The 27,908-nt window shown below is 43.9% G+C and overlaps 2 protein-coding genes across 2 annotated transcripts in view; one reads left to right on the forward strand and one right to left on the reverse strand.

The window, feature by feature from the left end:
* NUDT6 (nudix hydrolase 6) overlaps positions 1–937 on the forward strand; it is a 12,902-nt gene extending 11,965 nt beyond the window's left edge. The window contains exon 5 of the mRNA XM_082758826.1: positions 535–937. Within this exon, the coding sequence (XP_082614952.1) occupies positions 535–923 (389 nt within the window). The 3' untranslated portion in view covers positions 924–937. The remainder of the gene's footprint in view (positions 1–534) is intronic.
* On the reverse strand, positions 769–27,880 carry FGF2 (fibroblast growth factor 2). The gene is made up of 4 exons (XM_082758829.1): positions 27,513–27,880; positions 8,388–8,491; positions 1,374–1,602; positions 769–904 (listed from the first exon to the last, which is right to left on the reverse strand). Exons 1-3 carry the CDS (start codon positions 27,697–27,699, stop codon positions 1,417–1,419), a joined length of 477 nt encoding a protein of 158 aa, XP_082614955.1. The 5' UTR covers positions 27,700–27,880; the 3' UTR covers positions 769–904; positions 1,374–1,416.
* Between the last annotated feature and the right edge of the window lie 28 nt (positions 27,881–27,908).

Genomic DNA, 27,908 nt, shown 5'->3' on the forward strand with positions numbered 1-27,908 from the left:
GCATATTTGAAGTGTCACTAGACCGAGATACGTTTTGAAAAGGACTTGGTGCCAACCTTCTTCAAACAGTATTTTTCCCCATGTTGTTCCACCCTGTGGCAATGTGGAATGGCACTATGTGAGCTGATGGAGTGATCTGACACACGGGTGGGTGCTCAGCTGCAAAGGGTCTGAGCCTGCAAGCGGACAGAAGTGAGGAGAGGGATGGGGGCCAGGCTGAGAGGACTGACAAGGTGCTGCAGTGCTGCCCTGGGGTAAGAGATCAGCAGAGCCAGTGATCATCGGTTTCAAAACCATACCCTGTACAATATTATGGAAAGTTTTCTTTCATCATTTTGTAGGATATACATAAGAAAGGCACGTAGCAATTAGTTTTGTTCAGGGACACAAAATTAGCTTATCCAGGCTTTACGTTTGAAAAGCTTATGAAGCAAAACGGAGGCTGCTTTGAGTTAGAAGCATTCTGTGATCAAAAGGTTTAAAGAGCGCTAAGCTATTAGTGTGTGCATTGTAAGAATTGCTCTCTTCACCTAGGAGACACAGCAGTTCGAGAGGTTTTCGAAGAGACTGGCATCAAGTCAGAGTTCAAGTCCATCTTAAGCATAAGACAGCAACACCAGCACCCCGGAGCCTTTGGGAAGTCGGACATGTACATCATCTGCCGCCTGGAGCCCTCCTCCTTCAACATCAACTTCTGCCAGCAGGAGTGCCTGAGGTGCGAGTGGATGGACCTCGACGAGCTTGCCAGGACAAAGCACGCCACTCCCATCACCAGCAACGTGGCTAAGCTGCTACTTTACGGATACCGGGAGGGATTCGATAAGATTGACATAACCATGAGAGAGTTTCCAGCTGTTTACACAGGCCGGTTCTACAAACTATACCACAGGGAGCTGCCCGAGTCCTACAGAAACATGACATGATAGCAACAGATTTCACATTTCGTTATATTAATAATTTAGAATGTTGATTTTAAGAGTTATTTAGACCATATTAAGATTATTCATGGACCATTTGATTTTAGGATGAAAATCGATATTTATTCTCTAATAAGCTATAAAGACATAAGTTATTTTAAAAGGTAAATATTTCTGCACACGTGCATCAGATTAGTTTCCCTTTACTCTGTAAAGTGAATGTAAGGTAAATAAAATAGCTCTATATAGATCTCTAGCAGAAAACAGAAGTGTTATTGATCCTGAAAATACATTTTCCAAGTAACTTTATCTCCACACACACTGGCACAATAGGTTTAAAGAGCAGTATAAAGACAGTACGAAACATTCATGTTTTAACCTTTCTGCAAAAGCAGCTAGTATCAGCAAATAATTGCTTCTATTTTTGCTAGCTTGGAGAGGAGCAGGAAACTCTACCTCAAAACGTAGTGTGGCGTATGTTCAGAATCTACCATGGAAATCAGCTTTTAGCAGACATTGGAAGAAAAAGGATAGCTTTCTGTCCAGGTCCGGTTTTTGGTCCAGGCTTGTACTGTCCAGTTCTTTTCAGTGCCACATACCAATCCGAGTACTTCCGTGATCGGTAAGTGTTATAGTTATTAGATTCCAAGCGCTCAAAAAAGAAACATTCTTCTGTTGCGCATTTCTAAAAGGGAAAAAGAAAAAGATTATTGGTGTTTCATCGCAACACATCAGTTGGTCTGATTCATGGGACTAATGTATCCAGACAATAACTTCACAATGTATCCGATTTTAAGAAATTTGTATTGTTTGATGTCTATATTCAGATACAGTAATTGTTAAAAATACTATTTAAAACACCTACAAAAAGAGTTTATAAACTATGATTCATTTGTTGTCTTTAATAAAGACAAAGCAGATTCTAGTTTGTTTACATTGTGTAATTCTTTGTTCCTGTCTCAAAATTTGGTCAGTTAAATGAAGAGCCCTATCCGTTGGCACTTACTGACAGATCCCAACTTTCAAGTTTAGCACATTTTTGTTAACAGCACTCGGAAGCAAGCAGTAGCAAGCCTGCATGCATCTATGCAAAGTTTTACTCGATTAATACATTTGCAAAACAATTTTAAGAAAAGATCAGACCTGGCAAACAGGTATATATTCCACCCAGAAACCAAATGTACTCCATTCCTGTTTAGAAATACATCTGCAGAATTATTCTACTTCTGCAAGTAGGTCTTCAAGAACTCCTCCACCTAGGCTAAGTTAGCATGCCTTCACACTTACAAGTAATAGAAGGTGGTTCTGCTCTCAAGGGGTATAAAATGAGCTGTGGGGCTCCTCACTCTAGGATGTTATGGTTTCTCCCAGCTTACAAGGATTCAAGTGACTTTTGAACAAGTTGATGGAAAAGGAATTAGCTGAGGCTTACACTAAATACGTAGAAACCATTCCTAGCCCTGAAGGCCCCAAAACTGAAATTGGTTGGAGGCCTTGAGGCTGCTACAGGGAATTGCTATGTTTGCCTTCTCTTCCACTCTGAAGTTGGTCACCATCTGATAGAATATCCTCAGCTGCACATAACCACTCAAAAAGCAAGCCTGTTAACAAATACAGTGTGAAATATCTGCACATCTCTGCACGCAGCAGAAACCACTGCTCCCTAACAGTGAACATACTGGAGAGAGTCTTAATTAATGATCCCATTCATATCAGTGAGATCATTTAAGAAAAGTATTATCTATTGCAAGATAATACTCACAAGTGTTCTTGGATAGTTAAAACAGCCCAGGGGACTTAAAACGTAATGGTTTAGCTATGGCTAGTATTTCTGGCTGTTCCCAGTCAAGATAAAACAGGGAAGTTTAATCAGTGTTTAATCAGATAACTGCAGTTATCCCATAGCATACTGACAACAGCAAAACCTCGTCAATGGGTGACATTGCTCTAACAGTGAAAGCAGTGCCAAATTTCCCTGCAGAACCTACACTTTAAGCAAGAAAAATTTTCTCAAATAAAAAGATGGCTGGAGCCCAACACTGCAGTAACTTATTGGGGGAGGGAGGGAGGGAGGATGATCTCTTCATATAAACCATCTGTCAGCCCATCAAGTCAGTCATACTCATTTGCCTCAAAAAAGATTCTGGGAGGGTTGGAGGAGGAGGAAAGCTAGCTACAAAAATGAGCGCATGTAAAAGCCTGGAGAGAAAACAGGAAATGTGAGGAAATTCCCAAAACGAGCAGGTTGCTTTTTGCTACAATCTTCTGTTTATATTCAAGAATAAATCAAGCATCCCACCAGAACTGAAAAGTGAGCTGGGAAGAACCAGGCTTCACCAAGAATGCATGAACACATGCAGGAGTTAACTCCTTACGTGTGCCAAGTTTCTGTTGCTACGAGCAATTAAGTCATTCAAATGCAGTCCATAATAAAGTGATCTGTCTCCAAACACGTGCCTTCAAATGTAAGTCTTGGCAATAAAAAAACACAGCTCTTGCAACCATTTTCAGATATGAATTTTGATCTTTAAGAAAAAAAAATTAAAAGAAATATATATATAATTTCTCATGTCTATACGTCACTATTTTAACATTTAAAGTAGCAGAAATTGAATAATTATTATATGACTGCTACTTTAAATAATCTTTCTCAAGATAAATTATATTTTAATGCCTTTCACTCCACCAATGTGAGAACAGATGCATTAATCATCTCAAGCCACAATGATCCAAGTCTGAAACGGATTATAGCAGCCTTAAGAGGACTAAGAAACTGGGTAAGAAAAAGAAGCACTTAAGAATGAAACAAAACTTTGAGCAGTGCTCAGGCAGGCTCAGTACAGCTGCCCGAACTGGAACTTGAGGCAAAGAGAAGGGCCACAGCTGGGGAGCACCTTGTTTTTGCCTCATCAACCCAGGGGTGCTTCTGGAAGCACCAAGACCTGAATCCGTATAAATAATGAGAAGCACCGAGACCGAGTCCCTATAAATACCCTGTCATACCCAGCTTCAGCTGCCACTAGCAAGGAAACCACAGTGAATTTAAGCAGGTACTTGCAGACTCCAAGTGCAGACGAAAGGCAAATTTGCACACACACACCCCTGCACTCCAGGTCCTCCAAGTAAACACCCAGAATTCAAAGAAATGCATCGTGCTTATTTCACCTCCTTAAAATTTCTCAGGTTTAAAAAGTAAAATAGATTCAACTCCCCAAACACACATTCAGGCAGTTTACAGATGTTAGAAGCAAAAAGGGTGAGAGAGAAAAAGAAGAAAGAGAAAGAAAAATGTATTTTCTAGGGTTCATAAAGATAGTTTGCAAGGTGCCGTGTGGTTCGCTCTGGCCACTGAAGTCCTAGTTTTTCCACAAAGCATACGTGACACAAGTGCCTTGCTGTAGTACGTTGCCACTGTAAATGTTTTGACAGCATTCAGGAGACAAATGAAGGTTCGTGCTTCACGAGCCACGCGTCCCTGAGCGCTCAGCAGAGGTGACAGGGCAGCAGGTGGCCCGCTGCCTAGCAGGACAGGGATGCCAGCCACCCCATTTGTTAAACACAGCCACTGGCAAGCAGCTGGATACCCACGTTTACATATTTAATGCATGCCAGCACAGCACGATTTCACAGCTCGTCATGAAACACCCGAACTGTACGGCCTTTTATGACAGGGGCAGGCAGACGGAAAATACTGAGGCTGCCACACGCAGCAGCGCTCCCAGCGAGGACTGCGGGGCCTCCCCTTCCGCCAGTAAATATTTTGTCTACTGCCAAGCAAGGGCCCCAGCCAAAAGAAGGCCGAGGGAGCACATAACACAGCCCCAGGCACAGAAGTGCTCCCCAGCAGCAGCGCTCCTCGCCCTGCCTCAGCCGCCATGGTGGCCGCCCAAAGGGGAGGCCGCTTCCTGCGGCAGGATTCCCCCTCCCTCCTTCACACAGGTTCGTTTTCAGCACAAACTGCATCTGCCTCGGCGTCAAACACTACAGGCGTTAACCGGTTGTGGTGGTTTGGATGCTAATAAGGAATTCAATTTCCTCACGCTTGTTCCTTCTCTGAACTGAAACCAGGGGGAGGTTGTGGTAGCCTGGAACTACCAGAGCCGATGGATTGCAGCCCTAGAAAGGCTGTGATCAGACTCACCCTTTATAAAAAGGTCAGGAAATGAGCACTGTTCTCACAATATTCCCGTGCCACATTCTAGCATCAAAAAGAGAAATACTTCCCCTCACGTCCCTCAGTCCAACAAAGCCTGCCTGGTCACAGCTCAGCCACACAGACACCTCGGATAGACTGGACAGGTTGCACAGTTAACAACAAGCTACTTGTTGTGAAATGCACAAGTCAGTCAAAATCACCATTCTCAATTTCCCATGAAAGGAAGTAGTTTCTTCATAAAATGAAATAATCAAAAATGTTTGATTCCAGAAAGTGAAAATATTTCAATTGGAATAATTTAATGAAACTACCAAGTCAAAATGAGATACAGTAGCCATACCAGAAGACAAATGGTGCATTTTTTCCGTTAAAAATCTCATTAACAAACAGAATCTGTTAGCAAACAGCACAAACCAGCTTAATTAAAAGCCACATCCAGCTCTCAAGACAAGAACACGGCCCACCATGCAAGAAGTGATATGCTGTCTGTGCAATAAACCACTGTGCAAAACAAAACTAGGCAGAAACCATGAAGACACATCGTGATGAAGTAATTACAAAGCCATCCAACTAGAAGAAAAACAAGCCCAAATAATAATTTTTCAAGTACTTATGAAGATGTCAGTATGTTTATAAAACAAGGATACTACACAAATTGATCCCTGACACCAGAAAGTAATAAAAAAGAAGAAACAAGACAGACATTAAGAAGTGTTTACAGAAGAACAGCAAGCCCACCCCAAATTAGAATTGATTGCTGGGCATTGAAAAGTTTGTTTCACGTAGCGGAAAGCTGGCTTCCACAACAAAGCAACACGCAAATACAGATAAGAGAGCTTGCAATTAACCAAGTGCCAAATGCATCTGGGACAAGAGATGATCTGTTTTATCTGATGTTCAAGTCAGTGTGCAACTACAATGCCAAAGAGATTCTTAATCACAGCATCCCAAAATAACAGACCCTCAAAGATCGGCGTCCTGTTCATTGTGCAAGGTCTCTGCAACATGTCAGTGCATATGTACACAAAATTGAACAAGGAAGAAACATCGGCTTAGGTTAATGTACTGATGATTAAAAATGTTACCAGATGAGAAAAAAAAATAAAAGTGAGGAAATGACCAGCAGTTTCATCACAGCAATTTGTGAAGGTTTCATAATGTTTAGGACTCTTCATTCCACAAATGTACCTCTCAAATGTTCTCTTAATCTAAAAGTACACTACTGAAGATTACAGATGGAAAAGCACAGAATAGTACTTGAACGACTCTTGGAATGGAGAACTAAATAGGTGTTTAGAAGGGAAAGTTCAATACTGTTTTAAAAGAAGTAACCAAAGGTTTCAGCAGATACAAACTCATGTGCACTGGTGAGATCACCTCACCACAAAGATTTCCAGAATACGCTCTTACAAAGCTTTCACTGAAACACCACTCCTCAAACTGAAAAAGAAATCCTGGCAATTATTAACAGTTCCATGAACGTGTTTACAGGCAGAAAACAGTAGAGACACAATTGGCCACAAAATGTTGGAAGGCATATTACAGAATTCCTCATGGAAAATACTGCCTGCGCTTCAGAGAATAATCATGAAATTGCAGAAGTATTCAGTAGATGTGAAACACAGGCTGGATGAAGAACAAAATCTTCCTAGAGTAGAGAGTTTTCATCTATGAACAGCAAAAACAGAGCTACAGGAAGCAATATTTGCAGCAAACATGGCTCAAGTCAGATCCATTTCCAAAAACAAACAAATGAAATGAAGAAAAAAATAATTTCAAATGAGAAGCAGAACGTGGTAATTTTACAAGACTTTGAGAGAGTAATTCCAAGTGAAAGGCTCTGAAAGCCTCCAACATGACTCTCTGTCACCTTACACAAGGTGTGCAGAAAAACCATGGCATAAAGCTGCAACAGAAGCATGCTCTACACAACCGGCACAACCAAGAACCACTACGCAGCAGGAGGCTACACGTCCAAATATAAACACACGTGACTGTTGGTAATTTTGCAAATGATGCTACATGTCTATTTTGACCATTCGCTGCTGCTTGGGCTAAGGAGGGCGATTTGAACAGGAAGCTGAACGCCAGCACACCAGTGCCACAGGAAATTCCCAATTATCCTTCATTCAAGAATAGCTCTGTGGAGCACTACTCACATTTTCTTCAACTGAGCTGTCACACACTGTCCAAGTAAATAGCACTGTAACTTGAAACAGGTTATTTAACTGTATTCCCAGGCACAAACACAATCTGCCTCCAAGAGCAGGAGACAGTGCACTACATGCAGCTCACCAGGGCTCCAGCGTACACAAAGCTGTTGAGATGTTTTGTTTGCCTTTGGACTTATTTCACTTGGGGAGTGCCTGGGCTGAGAGGTAATTTCTGTAGCTGGAGTTAGTAATTGGCTTTATCATTACCACCTGTTCATTGTACTGTCAGCTGGGACTCTCAGAACCCAAACATGGCCATCTTCCAGATGCAAAAGCATCGGGGTTAATTTAAAACTACAATTCTAGTGGGATGCTCCACAGTGATATTTCACTGGACACAAGCATTTAAAGTTTGTTTATATTCAAAGCTATGAACAAGAGATTTACAGCATCTGTGTCTCATAAGCGCAATGACTGTAACTGCAGCTCTTAAAGCACAATTCAAAATCCAGCCCAAGGAGACCTTATTGTCATTCAGATTCTGCCAAACACTGGCTTTAAAACACAGTTAAAAATTAATGTGATAGCAATAAAAAAGCATGGAGTTTAAACTGAAATTAGTCTTAGTGGACTAGTTTTAATTAATTTATAATTTGCAAAAAATGTTTTTTCTTGCCAATTCTCTAGTTTGGAGGTATGCGATCAAAAGAACTTGATTCTCCACAAAAAGGAAAATGAGAAAACAATTTATATAGATTACTATCAAACAAAAGTCAAAGTTTTTTAAAAATTGGCTTTACTTCAAAATTCTTTACCATCACTTTATGTGAAAGTAAGTGGAAGAGAAAAAAAATTACTTTGGAGGAAGCAAAGGGAGAGACTTTATTCTTTGTTCTTGTCATTTCCTTCCCCAGGTGGTCACTATGGGTCTTCTCTCTCAGTGCCATTCCAGTTAAACCCTGCAGCATGTAGGTGAGGGCAGAAACAGCCATCTCTTTCTCGGTCATAGTTCAATTAATTGACGAGTTTTGCAGAGCTAAATCCTCCTGATATGACACACACACAGTAGCTGAGCAAGTCCTGCTGCAGGAGAGGTTACTCAGTACAGAGTGGAGGACCTCACCATGCGGATACAGAGATACATTAACCACTGCTGCTTACCAGTGCCAGCAATCTGCCATCCTCCTTCATAGCCAGAAAGCGATTTGCACTTACACCTTTGATCGACACCACTCCTCTTTCTTCTGCTTGAAGTTGCAGTTTGACTGTGAACAAAAAAAAAGGACAAAGTAAATTTTCATGTCCATGGTGATATTTCAGCACTTGACAGTGAAGCTTACTACTTCAAGTCTAAAACCAGAGCAAGCCCAAGGTAGCACGCTATCCTGCAGCAAGGGTAGCAAACCATCTAGGTCTAGCTTTCTGATCCCATTTTCTCAGAAAAAAAAAAAAAAGCCTATTACAAAGTAAGTATCTATTGTCAAGTTGGCAACAGTAAGTTATTCTCCTATAATGCATTTGATAGAAAAGCAATTAAGAAAACCCCCACAAATTTCCTTAAAGGACCTCTTATGGCACCATTAACTGCTTATAGACGGGAACTTTTCATGTTACTTTTCTTAGGGAGATATTTCTCAGTGTTTATAGAACAGGAGCAGAGATGGGATGCTGTATGGAGGTCTGTATGGCCGGACTGTCAGTGCTCACAGGCACAAGTCTGTATGTGCTGTGATTGAGGATTAGAAAAGTGTCAATTAGGTTACACTACGACATCCAATGGGTGGTTTGGTAAGAAAACAAAGAACTGCAGATGTAAATGAGGACAGCAAAGACACAATAGTTGGTGTTACACCAATTAGGAACATGAAAAGTGGACGCATTTAAATCAGTTATTTAAAAAAAAATCTGACCAGCCATTTCTTGAGAATCTGTAGGATGATACCACATAGCTTTTAGCCTACAAATCAGAACAAAATTTGCACTGATTTTTCTAGTCACGAGGCAAATCCAGTAGTTGAGATTAACACATACAGACTTTCCCCTTGCCTGTTTCAAGCTGTGACAATAAGCTTTCTTCCTTCCTTTTTCTTCCCTGACTGCTCCCATCACTGCACACCAGGCACACCAAGCCTGCCAGTGGCCAGCAGAGCTGAACGCCAGCCAGAAGTTGCATGCACATTGATTGCATTTCTGCCTCGCTTTGACACGTGGATCTGTGACCATGGTGCTCCAAGTCCAGGTTTTCCAACCATTAGCTACACAGGCCTGAGAATACGACAATACCAGAAACTACACTGAGTACCCCAGAAAAAAAACACCAAGCATCTTCTACGTGCCTCAGGTATTTGAGGCTCAAAAGCAGTCAAACGGCTGTGCCAGAACTTCTATTTTTCTGGGGAATGAGCGGAGGGAAAGGAAGCCATGGGCACGGCACGTTGTCCTAAACCTTGCAGGAGGTACCACTCTATTCCAACCATTTCAGAACATCTTCCGCTGAAAAACCTAACTTTGATTATTTGAAACATCTCTTGAAAAGGGGAAGAGGTGCACACAGCAACTGCAGCAGGTGCTCTGAGTGCTTGCAGCTTTACATGTGGTCCAACCCTTTAACCCCCTGCCCTCAAAGGAAAAACAAGCCTGTTCCCTGCAGCTCCGGTCCATCGAGATGGCTTGTACAAGCAGTATGATTCAATCTGCTTTCTCCTAAAAACAAACATTTCAGTAACAGTAGAGCACAACTGGGTTTCCCAAACTCCCCAGCTTTCCCTCTGTTCCGGACAGCCACTACCTTCCAGCCCATACTGGAGCCCCAAATCCTCCTAACACCTAGAAGCCCTCCCAGATAAATACAATTCCTCTGCACAAAGCTGTGCTTTCATCCACATGCACTGAACAGGCATTTTTAGGAGCAGCAGTACTCCCATAGCAGGAAGCAAGCTCGCTGCAACACAGGCAGCCGAAACGAGGAATAGCTGAGGAACAGCTTCTCACCTTCCTGGGGCAGGAAAAGAGAAAGGGCACTGCTGCCAAAGAAGTGCCACAGCTAACGAAAGCAGCAGCAGGGTGTTGCAAGCGGGTGCTGGCTGCGGCCCCGTCAGGTGTCAGAGCGAAGGATGTGACTCAGCTGCAGGGAGGCTGGCGGCATTTCCAAACCGCCGGGATTGCAACTTATTCATTCCTCCGTTTTCATCCCAGAAATTATTTTTGGAATTAGCGTTAATGCTAATAATATAAAAGGAATTATATTTGAAGATGCAATGCAGAGATCTGACCACGATAAAAGCCCAGAGGGAGGAAATGACAGCGATGCTCCGTCCCCTCGGAAGCACTCAGCCACAGCCTTGCATCAGCCCGGGCTTGCTGCCGAGAGCCTGCAGCCCCTGCGGGCCTGCTCTGCATGGCAAGGTGGTTTTTGTGGCTCAGCAGGGCAATTCGGGTGGGCAGCATGGGTACATGAGCTTCATTTGCCCACCTGCTGTCAGGGAGGGTCACTGGTTCTCCTGCGTGAAGATGCACTGTTACAAAGCCTCACCTTTCCAGCTAGCAGAATAGATGCTTGAAACGATGGTAAATTTTGGAGTGGAAGCACCCCTGGAGAGTCAGAGGGAGGCTGCTGCTTATTTGACTTTTTAGTCTGAGGGGAGATATTTTATGCAGTCCAAGTGGAAGACTTCTTGTTTAATTTCTGCTCCTCCAAAAGACAGGACGGGAGCAATCCCAACAGGAAGAATACCAGAAGATGAAACCTCCCAGGTAACTGCTGCATCCCCTTTGTCAAGCTTTGTCATTATTCCATCTGATCTTCCTGTAGGTACAGGCAGACATAGGAGTTTCTAGTAAGCCCATTACTTTTTATACAAAACTGAAGCCACATGAACACAAACGCTGCACTATAAAGAAGATGAAATGGTCTCTTCAGAGTTGCGTCCCTGCTGCCATTTTATGCAAGAAAAAACAAAACATCAATAACACTAATAGCACTTCCAGGGAACACCGAAACTGCAGTGATAAAAAGGTGGTTGAAATGTTTCATTTCACCCCAGAATGCCAAATCCAACACACAGCTCCCCCTGTGCCACTAGGCCCAGATCAGATTTGGGAACAGCTTCAGGAGCCGTCAGCACAGCTCCCGGCCTGCCGGGGAGCCAGAAGGTGGAGAAGTGCTCGGGGCAGGAACCAGGGGAATGGACTTTGCCATGTGCCCGAGCACACAGCTTTCACCGCAGGCTTAACGAGAAACAGCTGTGTGAAATATCTGGAAGGCAGCATTAATTACTGGAGCACGGCTGTATTGCTCTTCGTGACTTTCTCTTGACAAAAAGAAAAGAAAAGAAAAAAAAAAAACTCGGTAACTCCTACAATTTCGTACTGGGCCAGAAGTTCACATTCTGTAAAAACAAACATTTTAAAAGTTTGCAAGGTCTGTAAAAATATTTGCGTAGCTCAGAGAAGCAAAAAGAGTTCCTCTTAAAAAAAAATAAATCCCGTAGAGTCAGAAATGCACTGCAATGCTCACTAAATGCCCCAAAACCCAAACCAGTTTCTCTGGATTTCCCATTCCAACTTGAAAAACACACGAATAAGCTGAGCCAAAGTAATACCTTAAGTCTTCCAGGTTTCCGCGTTATTTTAAGGATTTATTAACGCAGCAGTGCTATGTTGATCCGGAGAAGCCAAGACATAATACACATTTGCTAAAGAAACACATTTTGACCACGGAATCAGCCCCAGAAGCAACTCTTTTAGGTTTAGCCGAATGCAACTTAGCACAGCGTAACGCTTGATGCTGATGGCCTGCGCCTCTTGCAGCCCTAAGGTCACCAGCAGCAATGGTTCAGACACGAGCCTTCATTTTAGACCTGGCCATAATGTTTGTCTTCAGCATACTTGAAGACATACCCCTCCTGCACAGCACCACGTACCTCACGGCTCACACCCGCAGCATGCCCTTTAGTGTGCGACGAACACTTCCCCTATCTTTGGGAAGATACAAAAAGGGTTAGAAAACATGAATGGGAGAAGGATGAAGTTGAGGCACCGAACTGTAATAGATGAATCTGAAACCTTCTCCTGCCACAGCCTCGTTAAACTTGAAGCCAAGACTATAAAAGTGTCCTCAATAAAACTCTCCTCTGAGCAGTTTTGCTGTTCCTGCATTTAGCATCACCACAGCACTTTTACCTACGGAGATGAGCTGGCTAACAAAGTGCCACGCGTGGATATAACAACGCAGTTCATAATACTGCAGTGAGGATGCTCCCAGAAGACGAGATGGCAAGCCCAGAAGAAGCTGCAGTACTGCTCTCTGATAAACCAAACTGATAAAAGCACAAACAAATAAATAAAGCCTTGACATTATATGGCAGAAAGATCACTAGCCACAGAAAGACAAAATTGAAGTAATTGATAGACTTTTATTGCCTTTGGGACAGCCTGCATTAAACATGTCCTTCACCAGAAAGTTGTTTCTTATGGGAATACCTGGCCACAAGCAAGCAATGTTGATAAGACTTTCCAATGGCAGGGAAAAGAACTGTAAGGAGATATACGATGAACAAATCTCTCCTTGCTCACCCTACAGGTGACATCTGGAGATCCCTTCACCCTGCTCTCAGAGCCACGTTTTCCAATTCCCATGTGCCAAAGGAAGCCCAGAGGCAGGGTGCCACAAGCTGGCCACAGCCCTTCTGCAGTTACCTCACCCAGACGGCAGCGGCACTGCCAAGCCCCTGCAAGACCTTACAGCTTCAGTGCTCAACACAGGAGAGCAGGCAAAGGAGATTTTTCTAGTTATGGGTCCAGAGATCTTTTTTTTTTTTTTTTTTCCCAGTCATTCCGTTACCATGAATTTCTCTCCAGGTTTGCAAAAGGATTCCCATACAAAAATAAAACAATCAGTCTGTCACCCTCGGGAGCTGCAAAGTGCTTTCCACAGGCAGACTGCACCCAAATCCTGTCTCCAGATGCCGTGGTGCATCCCATTTGCAAAGCAGGGGAATTCTGCACCTTATTGGCGCCTGAGCCTGAGCTCTCCCAGGGGGATCCACAGCAACCTCCACATCTCGATGCAGCAGTCAAATGGAGAACTTAGGAGGGTGCTGTGGAAATGGTTGAAAAGGTAGGCAAACCATAGCTGAGCCAAAACACAGGAATTCTAGGTCCTATGAAAATTTTGACCATGTTCACTTTTGACAGGACATTTTTTCAGGAGGTCTGACTGGGAAAAAGGAGCCCTAATCCAGCACCCAGCTGTCTGACATGCGCATCCGAGCTACCACTAAGGGCTTAGCGCAGCCCTCTGGAGCTGTACGGGTAACCTCAGAGCTGCCAGCACTGATTTTGATTTAGTTATGTGACTCCTTGCTCACGCTGCTATCTGATCTCTATACAGCAGATTATGTAAGCAGCCATGAACAAGGAGAACACATCACTCTGCATGTGGCTTGAGCGCATTGCACAAGTATTAAAACAGGACAGAGGTGGGACATGGTCTTCTCACAACATGCAGAGGCTGCGTTAACAATATGGATACACTGATGGATACATACACAAATGATTATACAAGAAAAAAAAAATGGTGTTGGTGTTTTTTGTTTTGTTTGTTTTGTTTTTGTTTTGGCCAGCCTCCTTTCCATTACCACAGGAAATGTTCAGGTGCACTCTTCAACTACTGACACTCTGGCAAAGCGATTCTCACTGGCATCTGAAAGATGTGAAAGGCAGAAGGACTTAGTGGCCTTTTTCTTTTTAATTCTAAGGCAATCCAAAGAGACCAAACCTCTTCAAGGCCACTCCCTGATGTGCATCTTCACCAAGGTCAAGAATTCCCCCCCCCAGGATCAGGCCCGGATCCCCCGGTAAGTGCTGTGTTACTGCCCTGTGACCAGCACAGGCTCCTGCACACGTTCGTGTCATTAGCAGACCGTGGACAAAAGATTACCATTACACCTAGGTGACCCAGGATGCATGGTCAGGGCACATTGACAAGTTGCAGGTTAAACTGGCCAGCGGTTGTATCTGGGCATTTACTTCACAATTACGAGAAGCTTTTCTAGGAGTACAAAAGCTGAGAAGTGGCATTCAGTAGCCCTGTGGTTGGCAGGGCTTCCATCACATCTCTGCACTAACTGCACCTTCCCCACACTTGCTTAAAGAGCTCAGACAGAAGTTCAATTCAGTTCTGCGTACTCCAGTAATGAGCTGTATGGCCAAGCAGCACCACACAGGCAGGAAAGATGCTTGCAGATGTGGAGAATGCAGCAGCTGTGTATATTTTCCAAAAGGTCTTTTATTGCCCTGAGTGCCAGAAGTGAAATGTTACGTGTAGGATGAAAGCTCTTAAGTCCTTTTACGGGACTTCTCCTTCTCCCAACCCCGCAAAGGTTCTGTAATGGCCCAGACCAGATAATACTGCACTGACCTAAACTATCCCAAATGGTCTCATTACTCTGCATCATGAAGGGTTCATCCAAAACACTCCTTGAAAATCTGTTTCTTTAGAAGGTCTTGGCAGAATCTAGCAACCTAATAGTTCAGAAGGAGTGAGCAGCCCATTCTGGAAGCCACTCGCTGCTGAGCTAGTGCCACCTCTCTCACGCACTCCCAGTCAGACGTGTGCTGGCACCCCGAGCTCCTTGCCTGGGGCACTCGCTGGGGCCCGGCACGTGCTGTTGTTTTGCTGAGAGCAGCTGCGCTGCACGGGATAGCACAAAGGAAGAGGGAAAGCAAAGGTCACACTGGGAAAGAAAGGAACAGACAAATGTTAGGGAAAAAAAAAAAAAAAAAGAGAGAGATGTAAAGAGCAGACAGCAATGAGAAGGGGCAGGGTAGGCATGCAGTACTGAGGGTGCAGTACTGCAGCTCGAGGCCAAGCCCTGCACTTCAAGGGAGTGGGATTTGAGATGTGTTAGCCACAGGGATTCGTAACATCTCCTTTTTCCTAGGGCTTCACAAGGAAATGGGAAATCTGCCTACTACATCAGGGTAGCCCTAAAATAAATATATGCCTGAAGCTCCTGGCTTTGGATACACTCACACAGCAAACGGAGGTGTGATTAAAGCCTAAGCTACTCCTGCACTGCAATCGACCTAGCAGAGATCACTGCAGACTTCAATGCAGGCACACCCATGGCCTCGCAGAACCGCACCAAACGCAGGTCCGACAGGCCCTCTCTCACAGAAACTGCCTTCTTTAACACAGGAGGAGAGAGAAGGTCTTTTCATGACTACCCCACTACTAGCTCCCCGGGAGAATACGATGGGAAGGACAACGCTTCACCAAAGGGCAGCTGGGCCCCAAAACAACGGCCAGCTAATGCTCCAAGAGCTTATGTGCACGTAGTGAACATCTCGAGAGCAAACGCACAGCTCAGATGCGGCAAGTAACAAAGCAGCTCGGGGACCGTGGAAAAAGAGGAGGAATCCAACACTAGCACAGCCCCGTTTTCACTAGCATACAGCTGCTTTGTTTGAACTGCAAAGGTCATGAGCCAAACACCTCACTCTCAGTTTACAAGAAGGGAGAGTTTCTGTACCCCCCGAAAAGCCCCAGGCTGCACGTCCCTGGATCAATTACTAGCGTTACTGCAGCCTCTGCTGCTACGGAAAAGCTAAATCCAAGCCAAAGGCTCAGGGCCCATCTCCAACATATTTGCAGAGGCCCTGTAAGGAAAACCCTTCCACGAGGCCCCCGAACGGCACCGCCATGGTGAAGCTGTTGCGCCAGCCCCACGCTGGTTGTCCTCCTGCAGCTCAGCAAGGAGCAGAGCAGCGACGATTCTGCTGCCTCGCTGCTGTGGCCGTGGCTCACCTTTGGAGGGAATCAATATCAGAAATGCAAAGAAGTTCAGAAAACAAGGAGCAAAATAGCAAGGAACGACGTGTTGCTAAATGCAACGCCCTCCTGTGTACTCCGTGGCAGAAGCTGCCGATGCCTTCATGCTCAGTGCAGCTTCTATCCCCGGCCAGGTGTTCAAGCGAGGTGCAGTCAGGCGTGCTTGCTCCACACCTAATGTCCTAAACCCTCCCAATGCCACGGGCTGGTTCATCAAAGACACGTGTACACGCACACAGATTAGTGCCCCCACTTTGGCATTTCCAGGGCCAGGCAAAACTGCCCTGTGGGCCAGATCCAAACCTCAGCCCACGCGCCGGTGATGCCCACTGAACCTCATTTCTAGGAATTAGAAACATCTTTGGCTGCATTTCTGCCACATATAGCCTACAACTCTTTGTGACGTGCCTTTCTCACAGGCATATTAATGCCTTCCGCTGGCTGACAGGCTTTGCATACAAGGCATCTCCAGTCCGGAGACTGCAAACGTGAAAGCAATTCTCTGCTCGCTCTCATGGTCTGGTTGTAAAACAACCCTGCCACAGGCAGAGCTGCTGGAGCAAACACCGCCTAAACCCTTGAACACGTGCACAGGGCAGACAGGAGAAACACACGTAAACAGCAAGCGAGCCTCGGCAGAAGAGGTGGTCTTTTCAAAAACAAAAACCACAGAACAGCCACCAAAAAAACTCGAGCAAACGAAGTGTCACAGTGAGAAACAGTGAGTCACGCTCCCGTACAAAGGCACATTTCTTTGCTTTCGCATGACAGCATCCCAAGTGTATCTTTTTCCTTTTTGCCAGCCAGAGGCATAAAACCACTTGCAGACAGACCTAAGGTCTTTAAAATGTAAACATCCACAACAAAAATATACACTCCTGAACTATGAGCACTTTGAAAAGTTCCGGTTACACTTAAGAGTAAATCCAAGGCTTTAAACAGAATAACAACTTGTGGAACCAGGTATCAAGCCGCTAAACCAGCCTGCCACACAATGCGGGCATTCACAGGCCTTAGGAGCTTTAATCAAAACATTAAAAATACTGAACACAATTAAAATTATTTCCCTATTCAGGTTCTCCATCTATTTTCATTTATATCCCACCTCCGATTCCCACAGATGCCCAACTCCACCTAACACACACCTATCACATGGGAAGCCTCCTCAGGAACCACTGATTACCAAACGCGCAGCATCCCCAAACGCTCCCTACAAACATCGTGTAACAGATGGTAAAGTCATCCTGTAGAAAAATAATTTCAGAATCATGTAACACTTCTGGAGTTCCCATGTGCTGCTTACAAAATACAACTTGAGTGTTTTGTGCTGCTGAGTCAAGTAAACAGCGATCGCTTGGCATTACGTAAGGATTTCAAGTGCCAGCACTGCGAATGCACCATCTTATAAAGGACTTCTAAATACCTCGCTGCCACTGTTTGCAGTCTTCTTGTCGCTGCAGATGAACCCAGTGCACCGCTTCAAGTCAGGAGGGCAAAACTAAGCAGAAAAAATTACCTGCTTTACCAAAGAACCATTACTGGGTACTGGTAATAAAGCCCCATCTCTAAGTATCAACAGCCTTACCCCAAATACTTGATGGAGAACAAATGTTTTAGGGTTTCATTATCAAACCCATGAATGCGTACACATGTTTTTTAAGACTTTTCCTGAAGGACCTGTTTTAACAAGAATAAGGTAATTCTTCACGTTTCTTTAAATCGCTTTGTATTAATGTAGCATTCACAAAAGTAAATGCTAAAATAACCACTTTCAGTTGTTCAGCTTTGAAACAAAGCTGCTGTAACAGTCTAGCTCACATAACATCACTGAGTCATGTCAGAAGATGCACATGGAATTGGTAGAATTTAAGCTCTTTATGTCTATTGTGTGTTCACTAACGTCATGAGAGCTATGAACTGCTTTTCACGCAGCAAAATAAACACACATAAAAGCAGGAACAAAATGAGGCGAGGCAAAGAACATCACTCGGAAAACAGAGAAGGTAAAACATAGCCATTTTAAAAGGTATTTTTCAGTGCTCCTATACTCAAATAGTAAGTATTCAGTAGCACACAGCGTTTTAGGGATGTCAGAGCAGTGGACAACTGATTCTGATTCAGATGAGATGAAAGGAAAAGGCTGCCACAGCAGCAGCAGGAGATTATCACCTCATAGATATAATAAGCTTCAAGTGTTACAGATGGAAAGGAAAAGCTGGATTTCAAAAATGCCAAGAAGAATCATCAGCTGGATCTCAGGAGAGTCTGAAACACAGTGGTGAAAGAGGAACTGTGTCATGCACCCAGGGTGCCAGGGACACAGCACAGCTGAAGGGAGGAGGAAGAAATAACAAGCTGATAGATAAGGAGCTGAGAAGTTGCCCTTTGGAGCTATTTGCTCTGAATCCGGACAAAAAGGGTAAGAGAGAATTACCATGTTGGGTTTGCACTTCCCCAAGCTTCAGTACCAATGAAAAGATGTTTTATCAGAATCAACTGCTGACTCTTCAATAAATATTTGTGAAAAGTTAAGTAAAAGCAATCAAAATCCACACACATGCACATGGCATTTCACTGGTGCCTGTTCACCTAGTTTGCTGCAAGGACAATGCAAAGACAATGCTGAGCCCAGAGCCTTACTTCATCCTCCATCTATTTTATCCCCTTCCATCAGGCTGTGTATCCACCCTGTGCTGACATTTAAATAACGCACCCTCAGGGGGACAGCACGGGCTGCGCACCATGAGGCCAACGAAGGACAGCGGCTGTCAATCACCGCTGACCCAAAATAACAACGAAGCAGAGCCTTCACAGAAAGGCCTGACCTTGCTTTTGAACGCAGTGCAATGATCTGGGTTTTGTATGAAACCAAATTCCCCAACGCCAAAAACTAAAACACATGCTGCACTTTCAGATTTTCCTGCAGGCATTTGGGTAACAATAAATAATTAGGATTATTACTAATAGTAAACACTATCAAATAATTACTATTTAGGTAACATTAAATAATTAGTATTTAGGTAACTTTAATAGTCCCTGATGGTGGCTTGGAGGAGGCAGACAGAGTTCACCACGGGACCGGGCCTGTACTGGGGAGCCAAGAACTTGGGCCTATAGGACCACGTGGAAAGGGATCGTGACAAAGTCACTTCCCTGTCTTCCACTTCTTCCAAATAAAAACCCAGTGTGCACTGCTTGTTCTGAACACCTTCATATCATACTGGAAGGGACACAAGCACTGTCCTGACAAGAGAAGAGACTTCACAATCTGCAGCAGGCCTGCCCGGCTCCCTGCTGCTTCAGCCAGCCCACTACCAGTACCGTGTGGGTTTCAGTCTGTTTGCTGGTTTAAATCTCCACACTGTTCCTGACTTCACTGCAAAAAGCAAGCCCTCAATGTATCTCTTCAGCTTTTGTGAATCTTCTAGGCCCAGCCTTTTTTTCCTCAAATTTCCCAAATAAACTGCATTTCTGTCAGTAAAACGTCCATACGGATCCTGTAAACACTTGTAAAACCACGAAGTGAATCCTTCGCATATACATATTGAGAGGCAAGGCCAGATGCATGTTTAGCTCTTCATCCACTTGCTCCATTCAAGTTAGTGACTGCCAATGGACTGAATCCACATGCTGTTTCCCAGAAACTGCTCTGCCTGACACGTCTGCACAGCAGGATACCCTAACAGACCTGCCAACACAGATGACAGCCTCTCCCCATACATCTTCTATATGACCCTTGCTGCCTGCTTCTTTACACTAAAGTACGCTTACGTTTTTGTATCCCTCTCAGTTGTTGATACCCATAGATATCAACAGGACTGTCCTAGGGAAGCATTGCACAAAACTACTCTACAGGTGCGAAATCTACATCCAGAAATTTCAGTCAGTCCTGCTCTTCCCAGAGCTGTGTGCCTGTGCAAACGATCACTGTAAAACAGTCCTAAAATGACTATTCTAACCTGAAATGTAATAGAAGTGCAACCTCTGGCCTGCTGGTGAACTCTGTGCTAGAAGTGGTGCCGAAAGCTGAAGTTGAGCAGGGGGGAAAGGGAAGAGACCACCCCTTTTAGCAGCAGAGACTCCGTAGGCCAGCTGAAGTATCTAGCCAGAGGACCTCCTGGTCAGTCAGCACTGACAGAGTAACAGGTGACGTCCAAATACAACACTGAGGAAGGAAAAAAAAAAAAGATTTTTAAAAAAAAAGCAAAAAGGGAAAATTTGAAATACCCAAGAGACTTGAGTACTTACTCCCTAGTATCCAGAGTCACCAAGAAAAGACAGAGTCTGACAAAAAAAATGGTGCCAGTCTCAAGAGGTGGTACCGACATTTCCCCCAACAAGGCATACCACACAACGGCCAAGATGTTGTGCCGCCTGCTTCCAGAGCCTCACCTATTTTGCCAGTACATTTAGAGCACTAAGGACACCCTTTATCAGGAAAAATAACTGCAGGGCTACACCACACACAGAATGGCAAGAGGACTTGTATAAATAAAACACACTGGTGCAAAAAGTTTTCCAAGTGGGCACCAAGCATTGTGGGCACCAGGCTGGTCAGCTGGAGAACAGAAAGGAAAAATCCGAGAAACAGACTGCAGATATTTCAAGCTGTACTGCAGCTGATAGCTCTCCTTGCTTTTACACAATACACCACCACGCAGGACTTTATAGCCAGGAGCATCAGGATTTTGTGACTTTCACATTCCAGCTGGAATCCCGATGACAACTGTTTTATGAAACTTGCTTAAGTCTCATCACAAAAGGTAAGCTACAAGCTCTGTAACACAGGAACATGATCACCCAACATCATATTGTTATTGCAAATGACTTCAGAGTCTAGTTCCTAATTTGCCCTCTCCTACTATCCTTAACATCTTTCCCCTTTGAATGACTCAAGAAATGTGGTTTTGAGCTCTAAAAGTCAAACATGAGTGATAACTTCATACAGGATCACTCAACCAGAAGTGTACCATGGCAGTTTGTGTAAAATGACCTCCACCCAGCTTTGTAGACATCATCTCATTTATACACTCGGACGAGCATATCAGCCTGTAGTCAGAATCTGACCCTACCCTGAATAAACAAAACAAATACATAAGATAATAATCCTGAAATGGCATCAGCACTCCGGACAGTCACCCTTTAGATATTTTTATTGAAGAGTAAGGAGGCAGCAGAAGAGGCAGGCAGGAACTTTAGCTTACCCACATATTGTCACAAAACGCCATTGAAAAAGACAAATAATGAGAGCTACTTTATTTTGAAATGCATCGTCTTAAATGGATACTAATAAGAGTAAAGGTTATTTATTCTCAATCAGAATTGAAATGCAATCCCATTACAGACTTCTGGGCTTCAAAAGTTGTGCCATAAATATTTCAAATATCACTTACTATAAATATCCAAATCAGAGACTTCATGCAACTATCTGATTTTTTAGGAACAGTAACTTGAGCATTGAGGTGTTTTTTTTTTTTTTCCCCAATTGTACTACAGTTATATAGCCCATTTTTTAGTAAGTAACGACACCAAACATGATGCCACCAACAATCAAAAAGCTCCACCATTTCTAGGGTTATACATCAGTAGTACAGCTGATTGCCTCCCAAGTATTTTGAAACAACACACAGCTAGTGATCCGAGAATAATGCTCCCAAGAGTGTTAAAAGAAAGAAGTAATAATCAGAATACAAATTTCATAAATCACGAGTTAGGGATGGATTCATTGATTCGGTTCTAACTGCTTGAACAAATGAAGAAATACCAGAAACTATTTTTCTGGGGAATAAAAATGGAGAAAAAGGGAAAAAATACTAAGCTCAAGGAAAACACTTTCAAAGAAACTGTCTCATTACAAGTTTCACTTCAATGTGTTAACAGCCTTAAATGTGCTGAAACCACTGGACAATTACTTTTACAAACTGCTTGCCGCAAACCAAGGGAGTTGGGAGTAGCTTACAAAAAAAAGATGTCAGTGAAAAGATGAGAATTTAAAATTAAGATTGAAAAACTAATTAATTAAAGAATAATTAAATGGAATTCTGTCCCCCAAAACAGGGGTGGAGCAGTTCCCTGCCTTTCAGAAAATAAAACAGGTGTACATATATGTATTTTGTGAAAACTGCACAAGAAACTGAGGCATTTTTCCAGGCTTTCCCTGGGACTGTTAATTCAACTGCCCAAACCAGTGCTAAATCTCTTCTTGCTCACTCAACGGCCTGTGCACTTGGCACTCCTCTTGCTTTTATTATGGAAGATGAACTTGAACGCCTTTTAAAAATCTTTGTCCTTCATGTTTGGCATATATTATCAAAAAAAAAAAAAAAAAAAAAAGCTTTTAATTTAATTAACTGCTTTTTTTTTTTTTTTGCTCTTCATCTATAAAGAATAAAAAAACTACTAAAATACTTGACCTTCTGTAAAACGTTTTTCAACATATCTCCACAAAATGAACTTTTTAGGATCATCTGCACAATTTTGAGCATTTATTAGCCAAATAAAACCATTAGCAGCTTGATCTCATTCGCTTGATGAGCGATTCACAAATATGTATAGCTCTGCTTTATCAAGTTGACAAGCATCCAGAAGTTTTCACCATGCCTTCACCAAATATTATACTTGTGTAGCTGCAGCTTTTGCCAGAAGTCTTAACATACCCACATAAGGCATACAGATAGCTTTTGCAAAAATTTACGTTTCTGTGAGTACCTCCATAATTTGAGTGGATTTTGTCAAAGTCCGATATATTATCTGCATTTGCCATTCATCTACAGCTGCGTAATGGCTACACAAGTTGGACTGTTTTTTCTGTTAACATGAGTATTTTAGTACCTTAAGCACTCCCAATTTGTAAAGCCCGTAAGAATTTTTAAGGGCTAAATCCTGCCCTCTAGTGTACCCGTGGACAGCCGTGCCCTGGGAACCTTCCCCGCTCCAACCAGCCTTATCCAACCCAGGCACAAAACAGGTAGGAGACGGACAACTCCCTGCCAGCCTGGGGGCATCTCGCATTTGCCTCACTCCATCTTCAGAGCGCACCCGCTACTCAACCACACAGCTCTGGGGTAGGTAAAAGTTGCCCAATTTTGAGTAAGAGGATTAGCAGATGTGATGACAGATGAGGGAACATCCATCCCATCCCTTGGCAGCACGCTTGCCTCGGTGTGCCCAGACAACGTAGGCAGTCTGTCCCTCATTTAATTATTTTACCTTGCAGTGCCATGGAGAAAACATTATGACAGTATTTTGATGACAAATAAAGTAAGCCAAAGACACACAGGAAACGTACTCCCAACTTTCCTGCATGCGGGCTCTGTGCTACCTCACTCCCTAAAGCCAACTACATCTGAGAGCCGGGAAGAATTTCTGTCTTGACTATGTCGCAAAGCATTAGTGTTTGGCACAACAGCTAAGGGCTGTGCAATAGATCAAAGGTAATGCAAAATCAGTCTGCTTTCAGAGAGACTTGGGTAGAAGCAATGTATTCAGATGCTTAGATTTAGGGCCAGATTTAAAAAAAAAAAAAAAAAAAAAAAAAAAAAAAAAAAGTCAACTCTCACCTACCAACAGGATTTGGAACAGGATACCCTGTTAATAGTTCTGGCCATGTCCATGGGACACCAAAACAGGAGAGATCTTCTGAGTCCTAAATAACTGAAGCACCTATATAAAACTCAGCATTGGGTACTGAACCATCACACTAAATCACATAGCTCGTTTTCTTCCATTTGCATGATTTTGCAGTAAGTTTTGTATCTTCCTCACTAAGCTGCTATGCTCTAAAAACATATACTTCAATATATTATGTTAAAAACATTTAGACAGTTTAACCATTTAAATGTTATGATACAAATAACTCATTAACAACTCCTTATGAAAAGAACTTTCTTCAGAATAAATTTTCCTGGGCCAATATTACCCTATTTTACATTTTCTTGACATATTTTTGGAAAGGTAATTAGGCACTAAGCAGAAAAAAAGGTATTTCAGACATATGCAGGGTTGATAAAGCTCACGTTGCTGAATCCCTTCTGAGTGACTGGCCGGAGCCTTGTCATCTCATTAACAAGTGGATGAAAATGGCTCAGGATTCCTTGGATGCCTTGTTTTATACTTGTCATGAAATACAGCAGCTTGAGAAATTATGGAAATATACAAATGCCGACCATTCCTCAGCGAGGGAAACTGAAGGGAAACCAGCTGTGCTATGAGACATTTCATAAAACGTATGGCTAAGCGTTCCTTTCCCATTCCCCTTGCTTTTCCCCGTCACCAGCTCTTTGAGGCAAACACCTCCGGAGAGTTTCTGAAAGCCTTTCCAAGCTTACTGGCTTCTTTGCACTTTTTCCACAATATAAACCAAAAGTTGTTGATCAACAACAAGACATGTTTCTTTGTTTTGCTTTACAAAACAAAACCCTAAGAAAGCGCCTTCTGTTTTCTGTTTGTCTGAAACATACCTCTTTGGGGGAAAAAAACAGAAATCCCTGGGGTGTGTCCAAAGGGGCACTTCGCTGATGTCACTGAGCAGCACGCATCTGATGTGGCAATATCGACCATCGCAGATGTATTGTCCTGCTCTTTCGCTACGTGAATCATATGACTCCTCTCCTCCAGCACACAGGGCACAAACTTCCATTCCTTCATCTCACTGACGACACGATTATGAATAAACCCAAGTGAATGGGGTGAGTGTAAAACAGTCAAAACTCTTGATGCCAAGACATAAAACAGACTATATACTTCGAACAAGCTGTCCTTAGTGCTCGCTGCAGAACGGGGGAGGCAAAAAAGGACACGGATAATGGAAATTTGTTTACAGTATTAGACTTAGGTCTGAAATGTAAAGGGAGAGTCATTCACCTTCTGAAACAAGGGTTCCCTTTAAAAGTCAAAGTGAGGATGTGCTAATCAAATGCTATTTTGTTTAATTAATTTGTAATAGCAGTTACCACAAGAATCTCTCCTAACTGTCCTTTAACTGGTTTTCTAAACCAAGTTCTCGGCACCCAATACATTTCTTTTTTTCAAAATCATCTTATAAAACCTTTTATTTAAACCTAAAAAGCCTTCATGATTTGAGGTGTATATTTTCTTTGCTAATTTTTTTTGGAAGTCTTTTCACATTGTCTTAGGTTTACGTCTTCTCTTTGCCATCTGTCATGCCAACGTGACCCGCCAGGAATACCACAAGATTTCACTGGGACTTCCACAGAGCAGCGTTCACCAGATCAGAGTTCAACACTGTACAGATTTGTATTGAATGACGTACTTAAAACCAAGATGCTAGAGATGTGACCCACGTAATGTCGTAGCAACACGCCTCACTGACGCGCCAAGCGCTAATTTCTCTGCTTCTGAGAACTGACTTCTTCCAGGAAAAAAGAAAAAAAAAAAAGTTGTTTTCTGATAGCAAGGAAAGGAGGAGGGCGCAGGACTGTCCCCAGGCAAGTGTCCCTGCACAGCCTGACACCAGGGAAAGGAGCAGCTCATGTGTGGTGGCATTCCTGTGCACACAGGCAATTGTTGGCAGCAAGCCCCACCAGGTGGGAGAAGTGCCCAGCTGTTCTGTGCTCACAAATTGTTCTTTTTAACAAGGCATTTTCTGCAGATGACCAGAAAGTGCAGAGCTGAGGGATACCTGAAGAGCTCCCAGCAGCTGACTGTCTGCAGAGCAGGGCAGAGGCCACATCAGTCATTAATTACTCAGGATTTCCTTTACCTGTTGCCACCATTCACTAAACAGGAAAAAGGGTAGGAAGAGAAAGGGGTTTCAAAAAGAGAGACAGGCATCCAGTGAAAGAGGAAAAAATACTAATCAGCAGGTAACAGTGAAGAAACAGAGAAGAAAAAGGTAGAGATAAAAAATGGGAGTCAGAAAGAAATGACAGGGAAAAATATAGAGGAAACCAGAGAAACTTGAAAGGGAAAGGCATAGGATGGAGTCAGTAAGGTATTACCAACACCAGAAAGACTTTCACACGTAATTCCCTATTAGGAAAGCAGCATGAGAAGGCAGTTCAGAACTCTAGTATCAATAAGGCTAAACAGGAAAAGAAAACACACATTAGAAAGACTCAGGAACAAAAAAACTAGAATTGCTCAGGCAGGACATTAAAAATAAAAGGGGGGGGGCAAGCCTTATGATGAAAAAGGATGATGACAAGATTCAGGGCAGCCTGGCCCAGCTAGGGCAGCACAGAACAGCAGGCAGGGCTACTGGCCTTTTCCACCACAAAAAGCAGAGCATGGCACGAGGTAAGCACCTGGGAGCACTGACAGCACCTGGAGACCTAGCTTCAGTCTTGCGTGGACCCAGGCCATTGGCTTGCTTTGCGTCAGATTTCCAGCAAATTCTCATAGCTACTTCTCGTGGTAAGAAGACCTGTTTTATGAACCAAGCACACTTCTTTCCTGTAAGAATTTCCACATTTCCCAAACACAAGAAGTTAAATCAAGCTGAATATATTACTGGGTGCTTTCCAGCACTTCATCCCGTGCAGTAACTGACTGGTATGTGTGAAGACCAGACACATAAATGGTACATTAATGCCTTGCTTTAGGCACCAACATTGGAAAAGCCCATGTGCAGTAATTTACTGCGTTGTTTTGGAAATAGTTATATTTTGTTACTACTCATGCAACATCAAGTAACACTTCCCTCTAAACCACTACCTGAGAAAGACAGAAATGCAAAACACATTGGATGAAATCTGAAAGTTTCCTAGCTTTTCCTAAGAATATTAGTCAGACTGACTACTAACTTCCTCTACACATACTGTTCAATATATATCTTCATCCATCCCATCTTACATAAAACAATTTTACCAAAGAGTCCCAAAGTAGAACAGACTCAGCCTGAAGCCCAACCTAGCAATACTGCTATTCGGGAACAGTCTGTTGCAATACTTCTTTGGAATTGTACAAAAAGCTTTTTTTTTTTTTTTTTCCTTTTTTTTTTTTTTCAGATGCGCAATGTTCTAACTGGAAAGGAATACAAAGAGCCTCAGAAACTTTTGTTGCCTTTTTATCCATCTCCTCACATCATTCCCCTCCTTGTCTCTCAGAGTTTAGCCCCACCTGTGCATCTACTGCTCAGAGGACAGGTTGGAAAGAGACAAAGAGTCTCAGTAAGACATTTCACCTGCTCTTTGTGCCAAGTGCACAGGCAGGTCACGGTGCCCACCCTGTAAAATAATACATTTTCTAAAAGCAGGTGCTGCACTGAGACAATCAACCTGACAACTAAGCAGCAACCCCTTGCACCTGCTTTGAAGCATTTCAAAGACTTAACGTTACATCAGCAAACAAGTCTGTACTGAATGTTTTCAAGGTATCCTGCGGTCTGCAAAAGGCACCTTCCCGGCAGGGACACCCTGCTCCGAGCCTCCTGCCCCCCAGCACCAGGCGCCAGGCACCCGGCCCCGCAGCCCGGGCACCCCCCGGGCACTCACTGTGCGGGTCGCTCTTCTCGCGGACGCCGTCCACCCTGCCGTCGGGGTTGATGCGGAGGAAGAAGCCGCCGTTCTTGCAGTACAGCCGCTTGGGGTCCTTGAAGTGCCCGGGGGGGAAGGCGCCGCCGCCGCCGTCGTCGGGCAGCGCCGGCAGCGTGGTGATGCTCCCGGCCGCCCCCGCCGCCATGCGCCGGGCCCCGCCGGCTCCCCGCCGGCCCGGCCGGCCTCGGCCCCTGCCGCGCCCGTCCAGCCTCGCCTCGCCTCGCCTCGCCGCCTGCCCCGGGAGCTGCGCAACGCCGCTGCCGGCCGGCCGGGGCGCCCAGCGAGGCAGGGAGGAGGGCCCGGGCTTCCCCCGGCCTCGGCCCCGGCCCCGGGCCCGGCCCCGGCCGCCCCGCC

The sequence above is a fragment of the Aythya marila genome, assembly GCF_965140915.1.
Source record: "Aythya marila genome assembly, chromosome: 4".
Taxonomy (NCBI): Eukaryota; Metazoa; Chordata; class Aves; order Anseriformes; family Anatidae; genus Aythya; species Aythya marila.